The 20,250-nt window shown below is 40.6% G+C and overlaps 1 protein-coding gene across 1 annotated transcript in view; it reads left to right on the top strand.

Annotated features, from left to right (window-relative positions):
• Positions 1-20,250, top strand: part of LOC126176733 (solute carrier family 22 member 7-like) — an 80,919-nt gene that overhangs the window by 32,438 nt on the left and 28,231 nt on the right. Inside the window, exon 5 of the mRNA XM_049923902.1 lies at positions 5,767-5,935. Within this exon, the coding sequence (XP_049779859.1) occupies positions 5,767-5,935 (169 nt within the window). The remainder of the gene's footprint in view (positions 1-5,766; positions 5,936-20,250) is intronic.

Raw genomic sequence — 20,250 nt, 5'->3', positions numbered from 1 at the left:
TAATTAATCAGTGTCACTCATATCTACTGTATATAAAAGTATTAAAGTGAAATTCATATTAACTACATTTTTTGTGGTTTTTGATACTTCGTTTAAAATAACGTCGCTCATTTCTGGTATTTGGCTACCTGAGAAACACGAAAAATCGTTACATCCCTCGTCGTCATACAATCAGAAATCTATGCAGTCAAGACCTGTCATATTTTTCGTATGAGCGTTGCTCCATATTTGCGAAATATGTCTTGTTTTCAATAAATGCTATTCCACTTCTGTTTTACGTGCGGTAGACTGCAGACATCAAAATGAGATAAATCCAGATTTAGATCTTTAGAAGAATGTTTACTTTTCATTTTTCATGTTTATGTAAGAACGTTGAATTTAACCGAATCGACATTATTAATTGTTTTTCGCTGTGTAATTTGTACGTGAGCTCTTTTAAGACGTTCAATACATTTCCAGAGTCAGAAGCAAATCTACCTGCATCTATGACACCCTTTTGATAGTATATAGAATTTGTCTGCGGCCACTATTTCGCCTTGCGATAGAACACGGGATATTAATCCCAGCCTGCAATACAATGAAAAGCAGGTAAAAATATTGCTAGAGGAACCGATTGTTTCAAGCAAACGCGAAACTTCAATGCAACGGAAGGAATTAACAACGCTAATATTCATCCAAATCTTTTAGGGACATTTTACAATTTCCATGTTACCAAACATTACAATTAAAAAGTCAGTGTTGAATATTGAACAGATACTCGACCTTGTTAACTAATTTGACAAACATGGTAAACAATTTTAGTATCTGCCATCTTGTGTTCTTGACAAATTAGATCTTCATTAACTGCTTGATTAACAGTACCTTGATCAACCCAATATTCACAGCACATGTGGTGATTGTTATGGATAGTTTTGTTCGCGATAATTTGCGCCAATTCCTGTTGTGACCAACTGTTAACCAAAAAGCCTGCAACAGCTTTTTTAAATTTAATATTTTTCAATTCTTTTGCGAAATCCGAAGGTTAAATTTGTTGCGTTCGTGAGATGTGTATCGAGGGCCAAGGGCGTATCAAGTAAAAAGCGGTTCAAGACCACGGGGGTAACAAGCGCTGGAATGTTCTTTCCGTTTTTGGAAGTATATGTGTCACCAAAAATGCCTAAAAGCAGTTTTCGGTAATCATTATAGCAATTCAAAATTCTTGAAAAAAAAAGTAACCATGTGGCTATGGTCCAGTCCGGTAAACTTTATTGGTGATTTAGAAAATGCTCTCAAGCCAGATGCAACGCGTAATGTGTCCGAATACAAAAATTTTCGTAATGGAACGATAGAATCTGTCAACAATTTTAATAGCTGACTTGCTGTAGTAATACCACCCATAAATTTTGTTTCACGTAGCAGAAATGGACCGCTGTGCAGCTGTGACGCTTTTGACCTTTACTGTCCACCCAGTTGGGTTCAGGATCATCTACGCTAACGATTTTTCTCAATAAAACGGTGAGACTTGGTGTTGGTCCTGGGCTCTCGTACTATCGGTAAAGATGCGGAAGGAAATTTACCATGTCTTTTTCAAAGTAACTCCCTCGGTGCTTGCTTTGAACAATGTTAGCAACACGACCGGAATATCAGGATGACCTGATGGAGATCTGTACCATCACCCTCGCAAACGTGAAAGTGCAGCGCTATGTCTTTCGTTTTACAAATTCAAGCCAAGACAAAAAAAGAAAAGTATCACGAATGTGACGGAAATCCGTAGATGTGATGTACATGTGCAGCAATAAATTGATTACAGTTTCAGAAGAATTGGGTGATTTATTCAAGTGCAAGAACTTCGCAAACTGAGCAAGACATTAAGGCGTCGATCCAACCCCGACCCTTGTGAAACCGGTTATTGGCTTGGCACTCATTGACAGAGTTGCTGGATGTGATCCTGAAAGGATATCCTGCCAAATGATGTCCAACTGACGAGTTAGATAGACAAAATCCCCACCGGGTTCGTGGGTCCTGCACATAATGCTCTGAACGATCTCAATTAGGAAGAGATCCGGCGATCATTCTGACCAAGACAAGGTTTGGCAAGCACGAAGACATGTAGTAGAAACTTCGTCAAGTGCGGGAGGGTATTAATTTGCTGAAATTTAATCCCAGGGCAGCTTGCCATAAAGGACAACAAAAGTGGGGTGCAAAATGTCGACATACCGCTGTACTGCAAGGGTGCCGCAGATGAGAACCAAAAGGGTCCCGCTATGAAATAAAATGGCAAACAGGCCATCACTCATGACTGTCAGGACGCTCGCGGGTGACAGTTACGCTGGTGTCCGACTGCTGTCTGGGGCGTCTCAGACACGTTTACGGCTTAGAATCTCACTGGCTCGAGTAGTATTGTCCCCAGTGATGAGTCCCACTTCGAACTGAGCACCGATGACGAGACACCCCGGACAGTGGTGGAACATCAACGTAACTATCACCCACAATGTGAATCAACAACCAGAAATGATGGCCTGGGGTGCCATTTCTTTTCGTAGCAGCAGCTATCAGCAACGTGATAGCACAGTGGTACTACAACGATATGCTACTCCCTGTTTTGCTGCCCTTCATGACAAGCCAACATAGGCTTACATTTCAAGAAGATAATGCGCCCCGGTACACGCGGGAGTTTCTACTGCTTGTCTTCGTGCTTGCCAAACCATGCTTTGGCCAGTAAAGTCACCGGATCTCTCTCCAATTAAGAACGTTGGGAGCATTACGCGCAGGGCCTTCCAATCACTTGGGGATATTGACGGCCTAGTGCACCTATTGGACAGCATTTAGCACGCTATCCCTCAGGAGGACATCCAACAAGTCTATCAATTAATGCCAGACCGAATAATAGCTCGCATAGCGTCCAGAGGTGGACCAAAGAGTCAAGGACTTGCTAAGTTTGTGAATCTCTTTCTTTCCAATAAACCATCCAATTTTTTCTGATTTTTTTTGAGGCTATCGTCAACAACTTGGACATACAATAATTTGTTAATATACTGCCATAGCAATAATAAGGCAATTGGGCATAACCTCAGAAGAGCACACACTTTGTCGCCCTGATGCTCTATAGACGTTTTACAAACGGTACCAGGTAACCACGTGGCCCTCCAAGGCAGGCGAAAGTCATACCAGTGATGTGCTGGTCAGTTGTGCGGCATCAGTGGGGACGTGACAGATTGTCGAAAGGAAATTATCGTGTGGACCTGCCGAAGACCAAAACATGATTGAAGTTGCTTGACTTGGTGTGTCGACGCTAACCGGCAAACACGTGTATAAGGAGTGGTGTACCACTTGCAGCCATGTAAGACGGCGTATGAAAGGTGGTCGAAAAAAGATACTGGTCGACAGCTATCGGAGATGAGAGTCACGCTCAATGACGATCTATTTGAGCCCAGAAGGAATTTTGATATCTGTTTCAGACTTGAAATCCGGGGCTTACATTTCAACAGATAATCCCCGCCGGCACACGGCGAGAGTTTCTACTGCTTATCTTCGTGCTTTGCTTGCCAAATCGTACCCTGTCCAGGCGCTAATTCGCAATGAACTCGTGGTCACTCCGCCTCGCGGCCAAAGGATGGCCCCAAAGACGTTGGCGTCGAAGCCCGCTCACGAGGTTTGAAGTCCATATATGCAGCCTTGCGCGGCACACAATGTTATACAGTTCGGTGTCGGAACACTGTCTAACCAGTGGAGACAGAATGACGTACGACGAGACGCAATTCTCTTTCCTGCTCCTCGCTGGTTGCACCATGACTCATAGGAATGGGATAAATGGAGACGATGATTATTCTTTGAGTCAAATATGGACCCTTGTTTCATCAGTCATTAAAAATCAACTGTCTTCAACTCTCCCAGCAGAATGTATTGACCGGCACACCCGGTTGTGATTTATCGTACCTTTCAGGTTCCACCCCTGGGGTGGCAGGGGGAAAGCCGTGGTGGATTTTGGCGCAGGTGTTGTTAGTTTCCCACGGCATATACACCGACGGATAAGAATCAGAAGGCCAAGAAATAATTATTGTGGAGTAATATAATTTTGAGACTATATTTACTAGGTAACATATTTAAGTGGTTAAAGTTGCAAGTTCACAGGTTAACGTAAATGCGAGAAAAGCCATAGGTAATGTGTAACCGCCAGAATGTTGAATGCAAGAATGCAAATGTGCATGCATTGTGTCGTAAGGAGTCGGATGAGAGTCTGCGGGATAGACTCCCAAGTCTGTGGCACATGGTTGGTCAACATATGGACAGTTTATGCTGTTTGTGGATGTCACTGGAGTTGTTGTGCAATGATATCTCATACGTGCTCGACTGGAGACAGATCTGGTGATCTAGAAGGCTAAGGCAACTAGTCGACATTCTGCAGAGCATGTTGAGTTACAACATCGGTATATGGACGAACGTTATCCTGTTGGAAAACACCCAGTGCCATGCTATTCATGAATGTCGGATCACCAGACCAATGTACAAATTTACAGACAGGGTTCGAGAGGTAACCAAGAGAGTGCTCCTGCTGTTGCACAAAACTGGAGACCAGACCATAACTTCAGATGTAGGTCCAGTGTGTCTTGGACGCAGGCAGGTTTGTTTCAGGTGCTCCCCCGGCCTCATTCTAACCAATACATCGCCATTACTGACACCGAAGCGGGAGCGGTTTTCATCAGAAAACACAACAGACCCCCACCCTGTTCTCCATTGAGCTCTCACTTGACACCACTAAAGTCGCAAATGGTGGTGGTTTGGGGTCATTGGAATGCACGCTGCTCGGAGCTGTACTTAACCGATTTGCAGCAGTTCAGTGCTGCTCAAATTCCTGCTGCAGTAAGATGCGCCAGATCCATACGTCGAACAAGAAAGTCTTCCCTGTCGGTAATGCCACTTGGCTGTCCGAAACATGGGCGTCTTGCGACAGTACCTTCCAGTGATCACCACTGCCAGCAATCATTACGACGGCTACATTCTACAGTATCGCGGAACGAACATCCAGTTTCTCGTAGCCGTGCTGCACAACCTCGTTCAAACTGTTGATAAGGGCATTTTCGTCGTATAATGGCGTCTTAAAGGCATTCTTGAATAACACAAATTCCCTATATCCAGTCTCAAAGTTAATTAACGCTCACGACCGTGATAGTGCATATTTAAGGCAAACCTGGTTTGCATTCTCGTAGTGGTGCTACTGACACGATTCTGGAACTATATCTGGATATGTCATCTTTCGGATGTAGAAACACACCTGGCAACTTCCCTTTATCACCCACAACTCCTTTTGGTGGTAGATTTTTTTCCGTGCATAAGGGCTGCTGTTTACAGCAGGAATCAGTTTCAGCGAGATTCAGCAAACAATGTTCTCACCTGGAGACGGCAGCCAGATGATATGCTAAAATACCGTGGAAAGATGATCGTATGACCCAGCTGCTGATCCGGCAAGAATATTGTGAGGAGAGCTGGTATTTCAACGTAATGAGAACATTAGAATTACCTGCGTGATAACAGTTTTTCAGAAACGCATAAAACCATGAACAGTTTCTTGAATAAATAACTGCAATGATAATTACTACAATAAGTTTAAATGCACTGGAGAGAAGAATTACTCTTAAAACTTGATAACAATTGTATAAACACTTCTGTTACAGCAATGTACGAAAGCCATTTAGCATGTTGGACATTTTCTTGAGCGGTTAATTAGAATGTAAATGTTTATATTGTAACACAGTATATAAATCAGTGACTCAAGTCAAACCTTTTCAGGACTGGAACTGTCGGACGTCATGTTCCGCTCGACAGTGAACTTCATGTTCTCCTTAATGCACAGTGTGGGCTCAATACTGAGCCCTCTCACCGCATGGGCAGCTGGCGACTGGAGAACGTTTACGCTTGTGTCATCACTGCCGTGTTTTCTTCTGGTCTCCTGTCAGAGGTAAATCCTTAACAAAGCACAGGATGGGTAGATTACCACGTTCTAGAGTCTCTTATTTTCTGGATCTAAAGCTCATTGTTTCCATTACCTGTTTTGTTAATGCTTTCTTTGAAAACCTAAATATCTAATTGTTAACACTACTACGATTAAAAATACAAAATCGATTATTTTCTTATATTACTTATTGCCGTTATTGCGAGAAACTGCTTGCATTGTACTTCGCCGTGAAATGTATGCCTCAGATTGTCTTTGACGTCCTTTTGCTTTTGCATAGAAGGCTCTTGTTTTGACAGTATTAATACGTATGCGCCATAAGCTAGATCGTAAGGTGCTGTTTTTGAATTGGAGGTTTCTGGTATGCGAAGCACAGGGTGACACGTTAGACAAGCGCGGCTAAACGCGCACTGCTTTGACAGGTGGCGCTGCACTAGCGAGTCCAGGGATAGGGAAGAAGACCTCGCAAGAATTTAGCGACAGTAACTATCTGGAAACTGGGAGTGTATCGCGCCAATAAAACGCCTGGCTGCACTGACGTTTCGAACCGGAAATTGACGTCACATGACCATACCTAACTGCCTTCAGAAAATACCTAACTGCCCGTGTTCTGCCATTCGACATTCCGAAAGTAGCTGCTAACACGTCTGTATCGCTTGCCTACTTCCATACCGTTTGCATATTCTCATTTCGCTTTCTTTTTTTGTTATGATTTGTTGTTTTATATTTTCTGTTGGAATTTACTTATTTTATTTATGGTATTACAGAGAGCAGGTCCAATATGATGTAGTTTGCAGCAGTTATTCGGAGGTAAAGAGACTCGCACGTAATAGAGTAGTGTGGAGAGCTGCATCAGCCCAATCTTCGGACTGAAGATAACAATAACAACAACAGCAGCAACATAGTTATGGTGATGATTATCAACATTTAATTAGTCTGCTATTCGTTGTCAATTCCGCTGGTTAAAAAAAAAACGATAGTTTCCATAATGTAGATACACGTCAAAGGTAGAAAACGTAAACTCTTAAACAGACGCTTACTGGAGTCTCTTGGATTATATCCTTTAAGATTATAATGGCCTGTTTAGAGTTCGATACCTCGATCTGCAAGAACGGAATCCTTATAGAGTTGCTTTGTTGTCCTTTTTTCTGTCTTTCCTACAGTTGAGAGCCCTTATTCTCAAGAACAGATAGACTTACCGAGTTCAAATTTATATCACGTACTGAGATGCACTGTCCTTGTCGGTGTAAGGCTTTTAAACTTCTGAGTCAGTGCAATAAAAGGATAAGGCCATTTCTGTCACATGTTTTGATATTCGAAATTCACTTATCAGAACCCTTAAGGTACTTCTGATTGATCTGGAATCACGAAATTCGGCAAGAAGAAACATTTCACAGCACAAGCAAAGGAAAAAATCCGAAAATAGTTAATTTGTCATTATAAAACACAAAAAGTACTAGTCTACCCTTTTTTACCCGTTTGTTTGTCCCTCCGTCTGTCATGACCCCATTTCCTCTTGAAATGATTGGTGTACCAAGATCAAATTTATGTCACATATTAAGGCCAATGGTCCTCCTGGCGATAGGAGAATCTCCATCTATGCCACATATTTCGATACTCGGAAACACGCTCATCAAAACTTATAGAATACTTCACGTTGACCTACAACCATGAAGTTTGCGAAAAATGCACAGTTCACACCGAAAGTTGGTATATCAAGTTCGAATTCGTATCCCATACTAAGCCTTTTGGTTCCATGGTGGTGTAAGCCATTTAAGCTAAGTCAATTCAATCAAAAGATTCGGCCATTTATGTCACGTATTTTGAAACTCGCAAACCCACTCATAAAAACATATGCGCACTTCCCGTTGACCTGGAATCATCAAATTAGGCAAGAAGCAAGGTTTCATAGTACAAGCAGAAAAAATCTTAGAATTGTTAAATTGTAATTATATCACACAAAAAAATAGTTTTGCCATTGGAATATACATTGCATTCATCGTCCTTCAGAAGCATAATAGATGAAAATTATTGCATGCAAACATAAAATGTAGTCATGTTTTAGTAAATAAATAATAACATTTCAATAACTCTTCTATATCCATCTTTATGTAATAAAATTGCAGCCAAATAGCCATATACAGTTACTTTGCTTAACATTTTACATTTTCATTTTACATTTTTGCATATTCAGTTATCGATTTCACTCTTTTACTGCATGTGATATCGTCCACAGGCTTGGATACGCAGTTCACATACAAATGTTGTGGCTGGGTCGTGATAAGTTTTGTTTTGGCAGATTAGAGGATGAAAGCCGTGAATAGAAAGTCTAGTTACGACATGTCGCTGTTCGAAGTTTGATGCTGTCCATGTGCGGTTCGTCATTGCTTCGGTGCCATAGAACTCTGGCCATATTTTTTCTCGTTTGTCCTACATGATCTTCAGTTGCTTTCTGGAAGCCCTGCTGTGTGGCATCATATATCGAACTCTGATGTCTTCAATTAGGAATGTCTCTCTCGCTAGCAGGTACACTAGTCTAGATCTTGTTGTCTTTAAGAGACCTTGTGTTCTTTTTAGATAAATCGATTTTACCTTATCTAGTGTTTCTAGATTTTTTTCTGTCGGGTGGTCCCGTATAACCTCCATCCCATAGGCCAGGATTGGCAATATTTTTGTGTTGAATAATTCCATGGCTGTTTCTAGATTGAGTAGGCGGATGTTTTTGATGTCCTGTATTGCTATTATTGCTTGGGCTGCACGTTCTGTTGTATGTTTTGTGAAGCACTTGGCTGTTGGTTGCAATTCGCTCTTAGGTATTTAAAGTCTGATGAGATTTTTATTTTTTGTCCTCTGATGCTGATTTCCGCATTCTTGGGAGTTTTTGCTCCTTTTCTGAAAATTACAATTTCTGTCTTTGTTATGTTTATGTGTAGTTTGTGTTCACTGCACCATTTGTCTATTTTCTCAATGATTCTCTGCAGCTTCCGTATAACTGTTGAACCTACGGCTATGTCGTCAGCGTATGCATATACATATACATCTTCTTCATTTTCTCCAATTCAGAGTACTCCTTCAGTGGCAAGGACGTACAGCAGAGGGCTCATTGGGTCACCCTGTAACATGGCTCTGAGCACTATGGGACTTAACGTCTGTGGTCATCAGTCCCCTAGAACTTAGAACTACTTCAACCTAACTAACCTAAGGACATCACACACATCCACGCCCGAGGCAGGATTCGAACCTGCGACCGTAGCGGTCACGCGGTTCCAGACTGAAGCGCCTAGAACCGCACGGACACACCGGCCGACCACCCTGTAAGACTCCGTACGATTGCAGAACGGGGTTCGAAAAAGAGAGGTTGTCTGATATTGTGATTAAGTTGTATTCGAGGATTGACTTGATTATTTTTGCCCATACGCTATCTTCTCCCATTGTGCTTTCCAGTTTTCGGACTATGAGATCTCTTTGTATTAGGTCAAATGCTTTGGTGAAGTCTATGATCACTGAGTAGAACATTTTTTTCTTTTGTAGCAATTCGTCGATGTTGTTTAGAAGAAGCCTGACTGCCGTAAGCGTTGATCTTCCAGATCTGAAACCCATTTGTCGATGTTGTTTAGAAGAAGCCTGACTGCCGTAAGCGTTGATCTTCCAGATCTGAAACCCATTTGTCGTTCTGGGAGATGACTGTCCACAGAGGCTTGGATTTTTTGTGTTATTATCTTTGAAAACATCTTGACTTGAGTATTTTCCAGGGCTATGCCTCTGTACTTGTTTGGGTCCGTTGGGTCTCCTCTACCTTTGTAGAGAACTTTTATTGTCGAGTGTCTCCATTGTGTCGGAATTCTTCCAAGTTCCAGGCATTTGTTAAATAGTTTGGTCCATACGTGTTGGAGGGCCTCTTTTGCATCTTTTATATGTTCATTATATATATTATCGGGTCCTGCTGCTTTCTTGTTCTTCAGTGCTTTTATTACTTCTTTCACGTCTTCTTCATTTATAGTCTCCCATATATTGTCTTTCTCCTTAGTTTTATGTTGTTTCCCTTTCTTTGGGGGTGTTTTGACTCCTCGTTTGTTCAGTATCTTCCGGAAGGGGTCCTCCCATTCCTTCTTGTCTATATTTGGTGTATGGGCCATTTTTCTTGGTCTTGCTGCTATGTATGGGTCTTTCTCTGCTTCATCCGCTTATCTTTTTGCTTCTCTTTGTATGTATTCTTTTTTCTTCTCTTCTATTAGTTTTTTGTTGATTCTCCTCTCTTCTGCGTACAGTTTGTATGTTTCATCGTAGTGCTGGTTTCTTAATCTGTGGAGCGTTCTTAGAACAGTGTTCCTTTTGCTATAGCATTTAGCATCGAACCTTCTTTTTGCCGTCTATATCAATCTGTATAGCTGAAGTCGCCTGCTCACTTCCTTATGTATGTCCGGGCTAGTCTGAGAAACTACTGAAGAGTTTTTGGCGTGGTTCAAAAATGGCTCAAATGGCTCTGAGCACTATGGGACTTAACATCTGAGGTCATCAGTCCCCTAGAATTTAGAACTACTTAAACCTAACTAACCTAAGGACATTACACACATCCATGCCCGAGGCAGGATTCGAACCTGCGACAGTAGCGGTCGCGCGGTTCCAGATTGAAGGGCCTAGAGCCGCTCGGCCACAGCGGCCGGATTTGACATGGACGTGTAACTACTACGCTCGGGCGCACGTTAACTCTTTAAAGCCTGTACTATGGTAAGTTGACGGGCTTCACCTTATAAGCAAGGATTTTAGTAAATATGTTGACCGCGTGTACCTGAATGGAGGCAAAATCAGACTTACGCCCACTCAGTAATAACAATGATACGTCAAGCAAGTCTGAAGTGCAACTACACTTCAGGACAGACAAGAAACATACACAGCAGATGCTACCGATTGTTAATAATACGGTCACCAGCCTAATTAGGCATTAACTGAGTTTTTTCCCTGTACTAGTGGAAGTACGTTCAAGCACAACAATACGTAGTAACACGGCATTATAAGGTAAATTTAGAACCAGAAAATCTACTGAACTAAGAATCTCACTTTCTGTACTAGTATGGACACACCATAAATACACAACAATACACTATAATGCTTACTACAAACTTCGTATTGTATATTGATCTGATTGAAATCGGGCATAGGTTACCCTAGAAATAGCACTTTCGAAACACACATACAATGTCAATTTTAGCAAAGGTAAAACATATAAATTTAGGTTTTATCTCGACTTTAACTTAGCTGGTCAAATCAGTTCAGTACACTTCAGAATTCAAGTGAACAGAAAAGAAATAAAATGGGGGGGGGGGAGGACCCTGAAACTGTTATGATCACTGTAGTGAAAGTTTGATAATTGAAAGCATTAAGCATTCAAGATTTCCAATATATGCGTTACTACTCTTTTTGCCTTATTTCCTGCTCAATTAACTACCATTATTTTTGTCTCAAATTAATTAAGCTTCATTACTAAACCAATTTCAACATTACCTTCCAACTTTGTCAGACCTATGTTATTTACCTATGTATTCATTACCAACGAAGTTCTTTAAGCATCATTCTAACATAGATGGGTCTGCAGGTAATTATTATTAACATAAACTTTAAATCTTCATCACGGGACACTCGGATTGCACAACATGTGGAAAGGACCCTGTCTAGGTTAATTGTGAGGATAATTAATTGATAGGACAGTTCTGGTAAAATTTAAGTTGTTATTGAACAGTATGTAGCAAAAGTAACACTGGTCCACACGAATACAGTACTAGAAGTTTCAACCTGTTCGTATCGATGCGGCGGTCGGCAGGCGGCGAGATAACGAGGCACAAATTACACATGCAATTACAGCAATGGCTCATGAAGTATCGGCACTTTACTTCTTCATAGCGTCGCAATGCTTTTCCATTTAGTGCCTATGGAATATAGCCAGGCTGTATAGGCGTCGGAAACGGCGCATCCGAGGCTCAACGAAATCACGTTTTCCAGGAGAGCCTCCTCGGTCCAGGACGTGTTTCTAAGACGAAGCCCGACTCCGACTACTACTGCTGAGCCCGTTATGCCGCACCGCGCCCGTGTGCATTTTCCCGCGCTCGCCTGCCGAATTCAGAAGAAAAAATTTATTATAAGTACAATAGTATAGCGTTGTTGTTGTTACAGACTTGGAATTCCTTTGACCGATATCTTACAAGTATATATCTCGAAAATAGGCAAAAATTGTTGAGATTCTCGATTCCCAGGATAGATGAACGATGTACATAAACCTATACTGAACCCTATGGGCGCGAGTCCTGGTCGCTCTTGTCCAGTTTCCTTGTATTATGAAAACTCGCTTAGTTGCTGCCAAATTACCTCAGAATATGACCACATATTAAAGACGGGACAGAAATGAGGCATAATAGGTCGTCTTAACTTTTATTCCATATGACATCCAAGTTTTAAATGAAACTGAAACTGATGGTATTCACATTTTCCATCTTATACTCAGTGAGGAGTCAATAAGGATGCTCAGTCATACATCTACTCATACATGTAGATCTCAAATTGGTGGGCACACACTCAGCAGATATTAATTAAGTTATTAAAAGCGGTTTCATGATTCACAAATTAGTAGCCTCACAAATGAAAAGCAGTGATCACATGCTACACTATCTTCTATTAAAGGTTTTCTCTTTGTATTACTCCTTATGGAGACTATACTGTACACTGACAGTATTCCTACGGCAAAAGAAAACAACCGAAGATATCCAAGAAGTTCTGAATACATGACTGTATTATACAGGCAACTTTTCTCAGTCACTTGCAACAATAACTGTATTAACATCGTATGCTAAAAAAGATGCCTTATTCCAAAAGCAAACAGGAGTTGGGAGAGCCATTATCACAAAGACGCGGTGTATACAGACATGACACTACATATGATAGTTATCTGGATTTCACTTTTAGACGAAGTAAATCCTGCTGCTGTTGTTGTGGTCTTCAGTCCAGAGACTGGTTTGATGCAGCTCTCCATGCTACCCTATCCTGTGCAAGCTTCTTCATCTCCCAGTACCTACAGCAACCTACAGCCTTCTGAATCTGTTTAGTGTATTCATCTCTTAGTCTCTCTCTACGATTTTTACCCTCCACGCTGCCCTCCAATACTAAATTGGTGATCCCTTGATGCCTCAGAATATGTCCTACCAACCGATCCCTTCTTCTATTCAAGTTGTGCCACAAATTTCTCTTCTCCTAAATTCTATTCAATACCTCCTAATTAGATATGTGATCTACCCATCTAATCTTCAGCATTCTTCTATAGCACCACATTTCCAAAGCTTCAATTCTCTTCTTGTCTAAACTATTTATCGTCCCCGTTTCACTCCCATACATGGCTACACTCCATACAAATACTTTCAAAACAGACTTCCTGACACTTAAATCTATACTCTATGTTAACAAATTTCTCTTCTTCAGAAACGCTTTTTTTTGCCATTGCCAGTCTACATTTTATATCCTCTCTACTTCGACCATCATCAGTTATTTTGCTCCCAAAATAGCAAAACTCATTTACTTCTTCAAGCGTCTCATTTCCTAATCTAATACCCTCAGCATCACCTGATTTAATTCGACTACATTCCATTATCCTCATTTTGCTTTTGTTGATGTTCATCTTATATCCCCCTTTCAAGACACTGTCCATTCCGTTCAGCTGCTCTTCCAGGTCCTTTGCTGTCTCTGACAGAAATACACTGTCATCGGCGAACCTCAAAATTTTTATTCCTTCTCCCTGGATTTTAAATCCTACTCCGAATTTTTCTTTAGTTTCCTTTACTGCTTGCTCAATATACAGATCAATAACATCGGGTATAGGCTACAACCCTGTCTCACTCCCTTCACAACCATTGCTTCCCTTTTATGCCTCTCGTCTCGTATAACTGCCATGTGGTTTCTGTACCAATTGTAAATAGCCTTTCGCTCCCTGTATTTTGCCCCTGCCACCTTCAGAATTTGAAAGAGAGTATTCCAGTGAACATTGCCAAAAGTTATCTCTAAGTCTACAAATGCTAGAAACGCAGGTATGCCTTTCCTTAATCTATTTTCTAAGATAGGTCGTAGTGTCAGTACTGCCTCAACATTTCTACGGAATCCAAACTGATCTTCCTCGAGGTCGACTTCTACCAGTTTTTCCATTCGTCTGTAAAGAATTCATGTTAGTATTTTGCAGCCATGGCTTATTTAACTCATGGTTCGGTAATTTTCACATCTGTCAACACCTGCTTTCTTTGGGATTGGCATTATTATATTCTTCTTGAAGTCTGAGGGTATTTCGCCTGTCTACATCTACATCTACATCCATACTCCGCAAGCCACCTGACGGTGTGTGGCGGAGGGTACCTTCAGTACCTCTATCGGTTCTCCCTTCTATTCAAGTCTCGTATTGTTCGTGGAAAGAAGGATTGTCGGTATGCCTCTGTGTGGGCTCTAATCTCTCTGATTTTATCCTCATGGTCTCTTCGCGAGATATACGTAGGAGGGAGCAATATACTGCTTGACTCTTCGGTGAAGGTATGTTCTCGAAACTTTGACAAAAGCCCGTACCGAGCTACTGAGCGTCTCTCCTGCAGAGTCTTCCACTGGAGTTTATCTATTATCTCCGCAACGCTTTCGCGATTACTAAATGATCCTGTAACGAAGCGCGCTGCTCTCCGTTGGATCTTCTCTATGTCTTGTATCAACCCTATCTGGTACGGATCCCACACTGCTGAGCAGTATTCAAGCAGTGGGCGAACAAGCGTACTGTAACCTACTTCCTTTGTTTTCGGATTGCATTTCCTTAGGATTCTTCCAATGAATCTCAGTCTGGCATCTGCTTTACCGACAATCAACATTATATGATCATTCCATTTTAAATCACTCCTAATGCGTACTCCCAGATAATTTATGGTATTAACTGCTTCCAGTTGCTGACCTGCTATTTTGTAGCTAAATGATAAAGGATCTATCTTTCTGTGTATTCGCAGCACATTACACTTGTCTACATTGAGATTCAGTTGCCATTCCCTGCACCATGCGTCAATTCGCTGCAGATCCTCCTGCATTTCAGTACAATTTTCCATTGTTACAACCTCTCGATACACCACAGCATCATCTGCAAAAAGCCTCAGTGAACTTCCGATGTCATCCACCAGGTCATTTATGTATATTGTGAATAGCAACGGTCCTATGACACTCCCCTGCGGCACACCTGAAATTACTCTTACTTCGGAAGAGATCTCTCCATTGAGAATAACATGCTGCGTCCTGTTATCTAGGAACTCCTTATACATCTTGCTCACCAGGTGGTAGAGTTTTGTCAGGGCAGGCTATCAGTAGTTCTAATGGAATTTTGTCTACTCCCAGGGCCTTGTTTCGACTTAGGTCTTTCAGTGCTCTGTCAAACTCTTCACGCAGTATCATATTCCATTTCATCTTCATCTACATCCTCTTCCATTCCTATAGTTTTGTCCTCAAGAACATCGCCCTTCTATAGACACTCTATATACCCCTTCCACATTTCTGCTTTCCTGTCTTTGCTTAGAACTGAGTTTCCATTTGAGCTCTTGATATTCATGCAAGGGGTTCTCTTTTCTTCAAAGGTCTCTTTAATGTTCCTGTAGGCAGTATCTATCTTACCCCTAGTGATATAGGCCTTTAATCCTTACATTTGTCCTCTAGCCATCCCTGCTTAGCCATTTTGCACTTCCTGTCGATCTCATTTTTGAGACGTTTGTATTCCTTTTTGCCTGCACCATTTACTGCATTTTTGTATTTTCTCCTTTCATCAATTAAATTCAGTATCTCTGGTCGCATAGTAAAAGTATTATTACTCCCCTTCTCCTTAGGGCTCATCTACGGAATCGTTTCTAGATGAAAGATTAATTTGCATTTGGTAGTATGATTTAGATTCTGAGTTTCAGAGAAGGACAGTGTGTGATTCTGTTCATACATTTCCTTTGTTTCATTACAATGTTTCCACATTGTCTTCAGAATTAGAACATGCTCAACAAAGTCGGTGGCAAATCCTATAAGGCTACTTTTACAAAACATCTAAAGATCAAGAAACACTGTAATCTTCCTCCAGCCTCGCTTAATGTGGAAATTTTGCATGTAGATGACAAGGACTAGTTGAATTAAGTCGGGTGATGCTGAGGGAATTGGATTAGGAAATGAGACACTTAAGGTAGTAAAGGAGTTTTGCTGTTTGGGTTAGCAAAATAGCTGATGATGGTCGAAGTAGAGAGGATATAAAATGTAGACTGGCAATGGCAAGTAAAGCGTTTCTGAAGAAGAGAAATTTGTTAACATCGAGTATTGATTTAAGTATCAGGAAGTCGTTTCTGAAAGTACTTGTATGGAGTGTGGCCATCTATGGAAGTGAAACATGGACGATAAATAGTTTAGACAAGAAGAAAATAGAAGCTTTCGAAATGTGGTGCTACAGAAGAATGCTGAAGATTAGGTGGGTAGATCACATAACTAATGAGGAGGTATTGAATAAAACTGGGGAGAAGAGGAGTTTGTGGCACAACCTGACTAGAAGAAGGGATCGGTTGGTAGGGCATATTCTGAGGCATCAAGGGATCACCAATTTGGTATTGGATGACAGCGTATAGGGTAAAAGTCGTAGAGGGAGACCAAGAGATGAACACACTAAGCAGATTCAGAAGGATGTAGGCTGCAGTAGGTACTGGGAGATGAAGAAGCTTGCACAGGATAGAGTAGCATGGAGAGCTGCATCAAACCAGACTCAGGACTGAAGACCACAACAACAACAACAACAACCAATGACAAGGACTACAAGATGAAACCTTTTAGACGAATTTGAAATGTATAGACCTTCCAATTTGAATTCAAAAGATTTATAGAATCACCTACTGGCAGGACAATATAGACACTGTTGTCATTGCATAGGATCTCTTACAAAATGTCGTTGGTTACTTTAGTTTGACAGATGCGTGTGTAGTGAAATGCACTGTTCATGAGTGTCAGCTACTCTAACTATTAGTTTGTGAATTTTTAGATATAGCGTTTGTAAATGCGTACCATAACCGGTTGTCTTTGGAAAGCGTGTGGAGTGGTGTGGACAGGTTCTGCAGTTGTGGACATGTGAGGATAAGAATCGAAACAGGTTCCTTCAATTCTCAGAATGCTGAAGGTTAGTAAAGTATGTCGCAGCAGGAGCGTGTACAGTGTCCTTGGACAGTGTTCTAAGAAGTCTCATAGGTTATGTATTGTTCCCATAAAAACCTTTATAGTGCCTGGTTATCTGGACTGTGAGGTGACCCTCCTTCTATTGAAGCACAACCCAATTAAACGTACAGACTGTAAAAACGTCTTTAATTGTCGTTAAATCACATGCACTTACTTAGAAATAGCAAGGTTAGTCTAGTCCAGCGAGAAATGTCTGAAAAGGATGGTCGTACGGTAAAAGTTTTATTACTCACCTTCTCCTTAGGGCTCATCGACGAAATCGTGGCTAGGTGAAAGATTAATTTGCGTTTGGTAGCATGATTTAGATTCTGAGTTTCAGAGAAGGACAATGTGTGGCTAAAATGCATTCATCTGTTCATATATTTCCTTCGTTTCATTACAATGTTTCCACATCGCCTTCAGAATTAGGACGTCTTCATTATAGTCAGTTACAATAGCTCCACAAATAGAAAGGTACGTTATCTTTTCAGGAAAAGCGCTTATGTTAGTAAACCAACACATCAATGCGCAATTACGCTCGCAATTTTCTCATCACATAGAACAATTTCAATAAATTTTCCGGTGTAAAATCATAAAATTACAACTGTTCAACATGGCAGAATTCGCCAACAACTAAATCTCACTCCCACTGACATACAACTTTCAACAACAAACCAATAAGAACATAGATCATACGTAAATCTCAAGCAAAATCTTTTAGACAAGAAATAATTGTTTATCATTTTGCAACTTATTTTGAAAGTTTATAACTAACGATTTCGCTGTCAATGACTTGTAATTGAAATACATACATTATACGAAAACTAATCAGTTCTTCGAAAAATAATAAAACCATTATTTCTGATTAATGTCTGAACACATATTATTGACAAAATTGTGTAAAACTATTTATCAATATTGTTAAAACTATTCGAATTCCAGGATTACAAATTGAACTTTATATGATTTTGTCGTGATTTTATCTCAAGAATCAAGTACTCGAGTACCTGACGAAAGAAGGTCCACTGACCAGTTCTATTACAGCTTGAAGAATGAACGCGGATGGCCAGTGCAAATTAAGTTAAATTTGTGTGTCGAACCGTTACTAAAATCGTTGAGCAATACTTGTGGTATCAAGAGGGGAATTTATTTGGGCCAAATGAAAAGAACTGCATGATAGACAATATTTTAGGTGCAAATCTGGGTGAGGTAACAACTACGTTTCGTAAGTCTGTGCTAATAATACTGGTGGAAATGCTGCAATTAATGTGGATACGTTATCGGGATAGTATTGTTGAAATAGTAGAGATGGTGCTTGTGAAGAAAGGTAAATGAAATAACAAGATGATCATCTATGTAAAATAAAGCATTTTTTCGAGACCAACGATCCAAGCTCTCAGCTCCCTATAGCGAGAAAGGCGCTAATAGGGGCACTCGGCGACCTATTCTCCTGTGTCCAATAAAGGTTCAGTTTGTCGCAAGGTCTTCTACGGACCTTTCAAATTATACAGAAGCTCTGTCATAATGTAGTGGAACTAGCGTCACTGGAAGAAACTGTACAGCTTAGAACGATATAGGACTAGAATACAGCAGTACTTTTCTGATTTTTTCGGCTGAACATGACGAGCCGGGGATCCTTTTAAACATGACATCTCATTCTACGTGCGGGGTAAATTTAAGTATAGTATTAACTATTTTACACATTTTAATCAACTTCTAATATTACATTTTATCCTTGAAAGAAATCATTGGAAAGGATGAGCTTGTTTCTTGATCATCATTTCTGCAAACCTCGGCATAGTATTGGACATCACGACGCATATCTACTTCTCTTCAGTCATACGTGATCTATACTTCGCGTTGATGACTACCATTGCTACAAAACCTACGTCACCTAAGTAGTGCTTTGTTATCTACTTGCCCCTGCTTCTGCTTCACTACACTCGAAATCTCAAGCAGTGTCGAGGAAACGATCTTCGATTTCAATGGGGACTCTGAAAAAATATTAATAAAACGCTTTTATCCTTCAATGGTAAGTTATGAACGAAGATCTGTACTAAAATAATCTGTGATCCAGTTGTGTTTATCAAATTCTTTTGAAAAGTACTTTAGACAGTAATCACATAGTTAAAAGTTTAATGATCCACAAACACTGGCTTCGGTTTTTCACTCAGTCCATTGCCTTTTAAAACTGCATGATGAAAAGAGAAAACGCAAGGTTCATCCTTATCATCCAACTTTTTCTTCACAATAGTAATTTCTTCCTGAATGCTGAAATTTTGTCTGGTAATTGCAGAGTGTTGTTCTCATTACCTTTGAAGGACATAGTTAGTGAACTGAATTATTCAGAAGTGTGACAACGATATGCCTGTTTCAAAACAAAATCGGCGTCTACGGTCTTCTTGGAACTAAAGTGATTCTTTTGAACCAGTTGAACGTAAAGTACATATGAGGGTTCATAAATGTTTTTCAGAACATTTACCACGGAAAATTGAGCAAGAGTTACCGTAATAAATTAGAGGACTGTGCTCAGCCCTCGTATCAACGCACATTTGTAGAAATTATCTCTATTTAACTGGACGAATTTTAATGAAGTTTACTACTTCGATCACTGACTGAAGTACTTCATGAAGGATAGGGCTCATGTTTTTTGATGCCAGTGCTTCTCGGCGAATAAAACAGTAAGTCCGAATAGCATGAGGGGCAGAGCTTGTAGTCCAGCGTAAGCGCCAGTCATACCATGACCACCACCTGCACCCACGCCTTCAAAATTTACACAGTTACTTTTGATTTCTCTCTTAAAAGTGTATCCAATATCCTTGACATGGCTTTATTGTAGATTCTTAGAACATATTCTGAGCACAATCGTAATGAGGTGTTTTGAACACAATGATCTCCTCAATGCTAACCAGCATGGATTCCGAAAACATCGATCATGTGAAATCCACCTCGCAGTTTGCTCACACAACATACTGAAATCTCTGGATGGAGGCAGTCAGATAGATGCAGTAGTTTCCGCTTCCTGGAAAGCATTTGACTCGATACTGCACCTACTCTTATTGTCAATGTACGATCATATGGGGTACCAAGCGAAATTTGTG

This window comes from Schistocerca cancellata, chromosome 3 (genome assembly GCF_023864275.1).
Source record: "Schistocerca cancellata isolate TAMUIC-IGC-003103 chromosome 3, iqSchCanc2.1, whole genome shotgun sequence".
Classification (NCBI taxonomy): Eukaryota; Metazoa; Arthropoda; class Insecta; order Orthoptera; family Acrididae; genus Schistocerca; species Schistocerca cancellata.
This window is presented reverse-complemented; position numbering and strand designations above follow the sequence as displayed.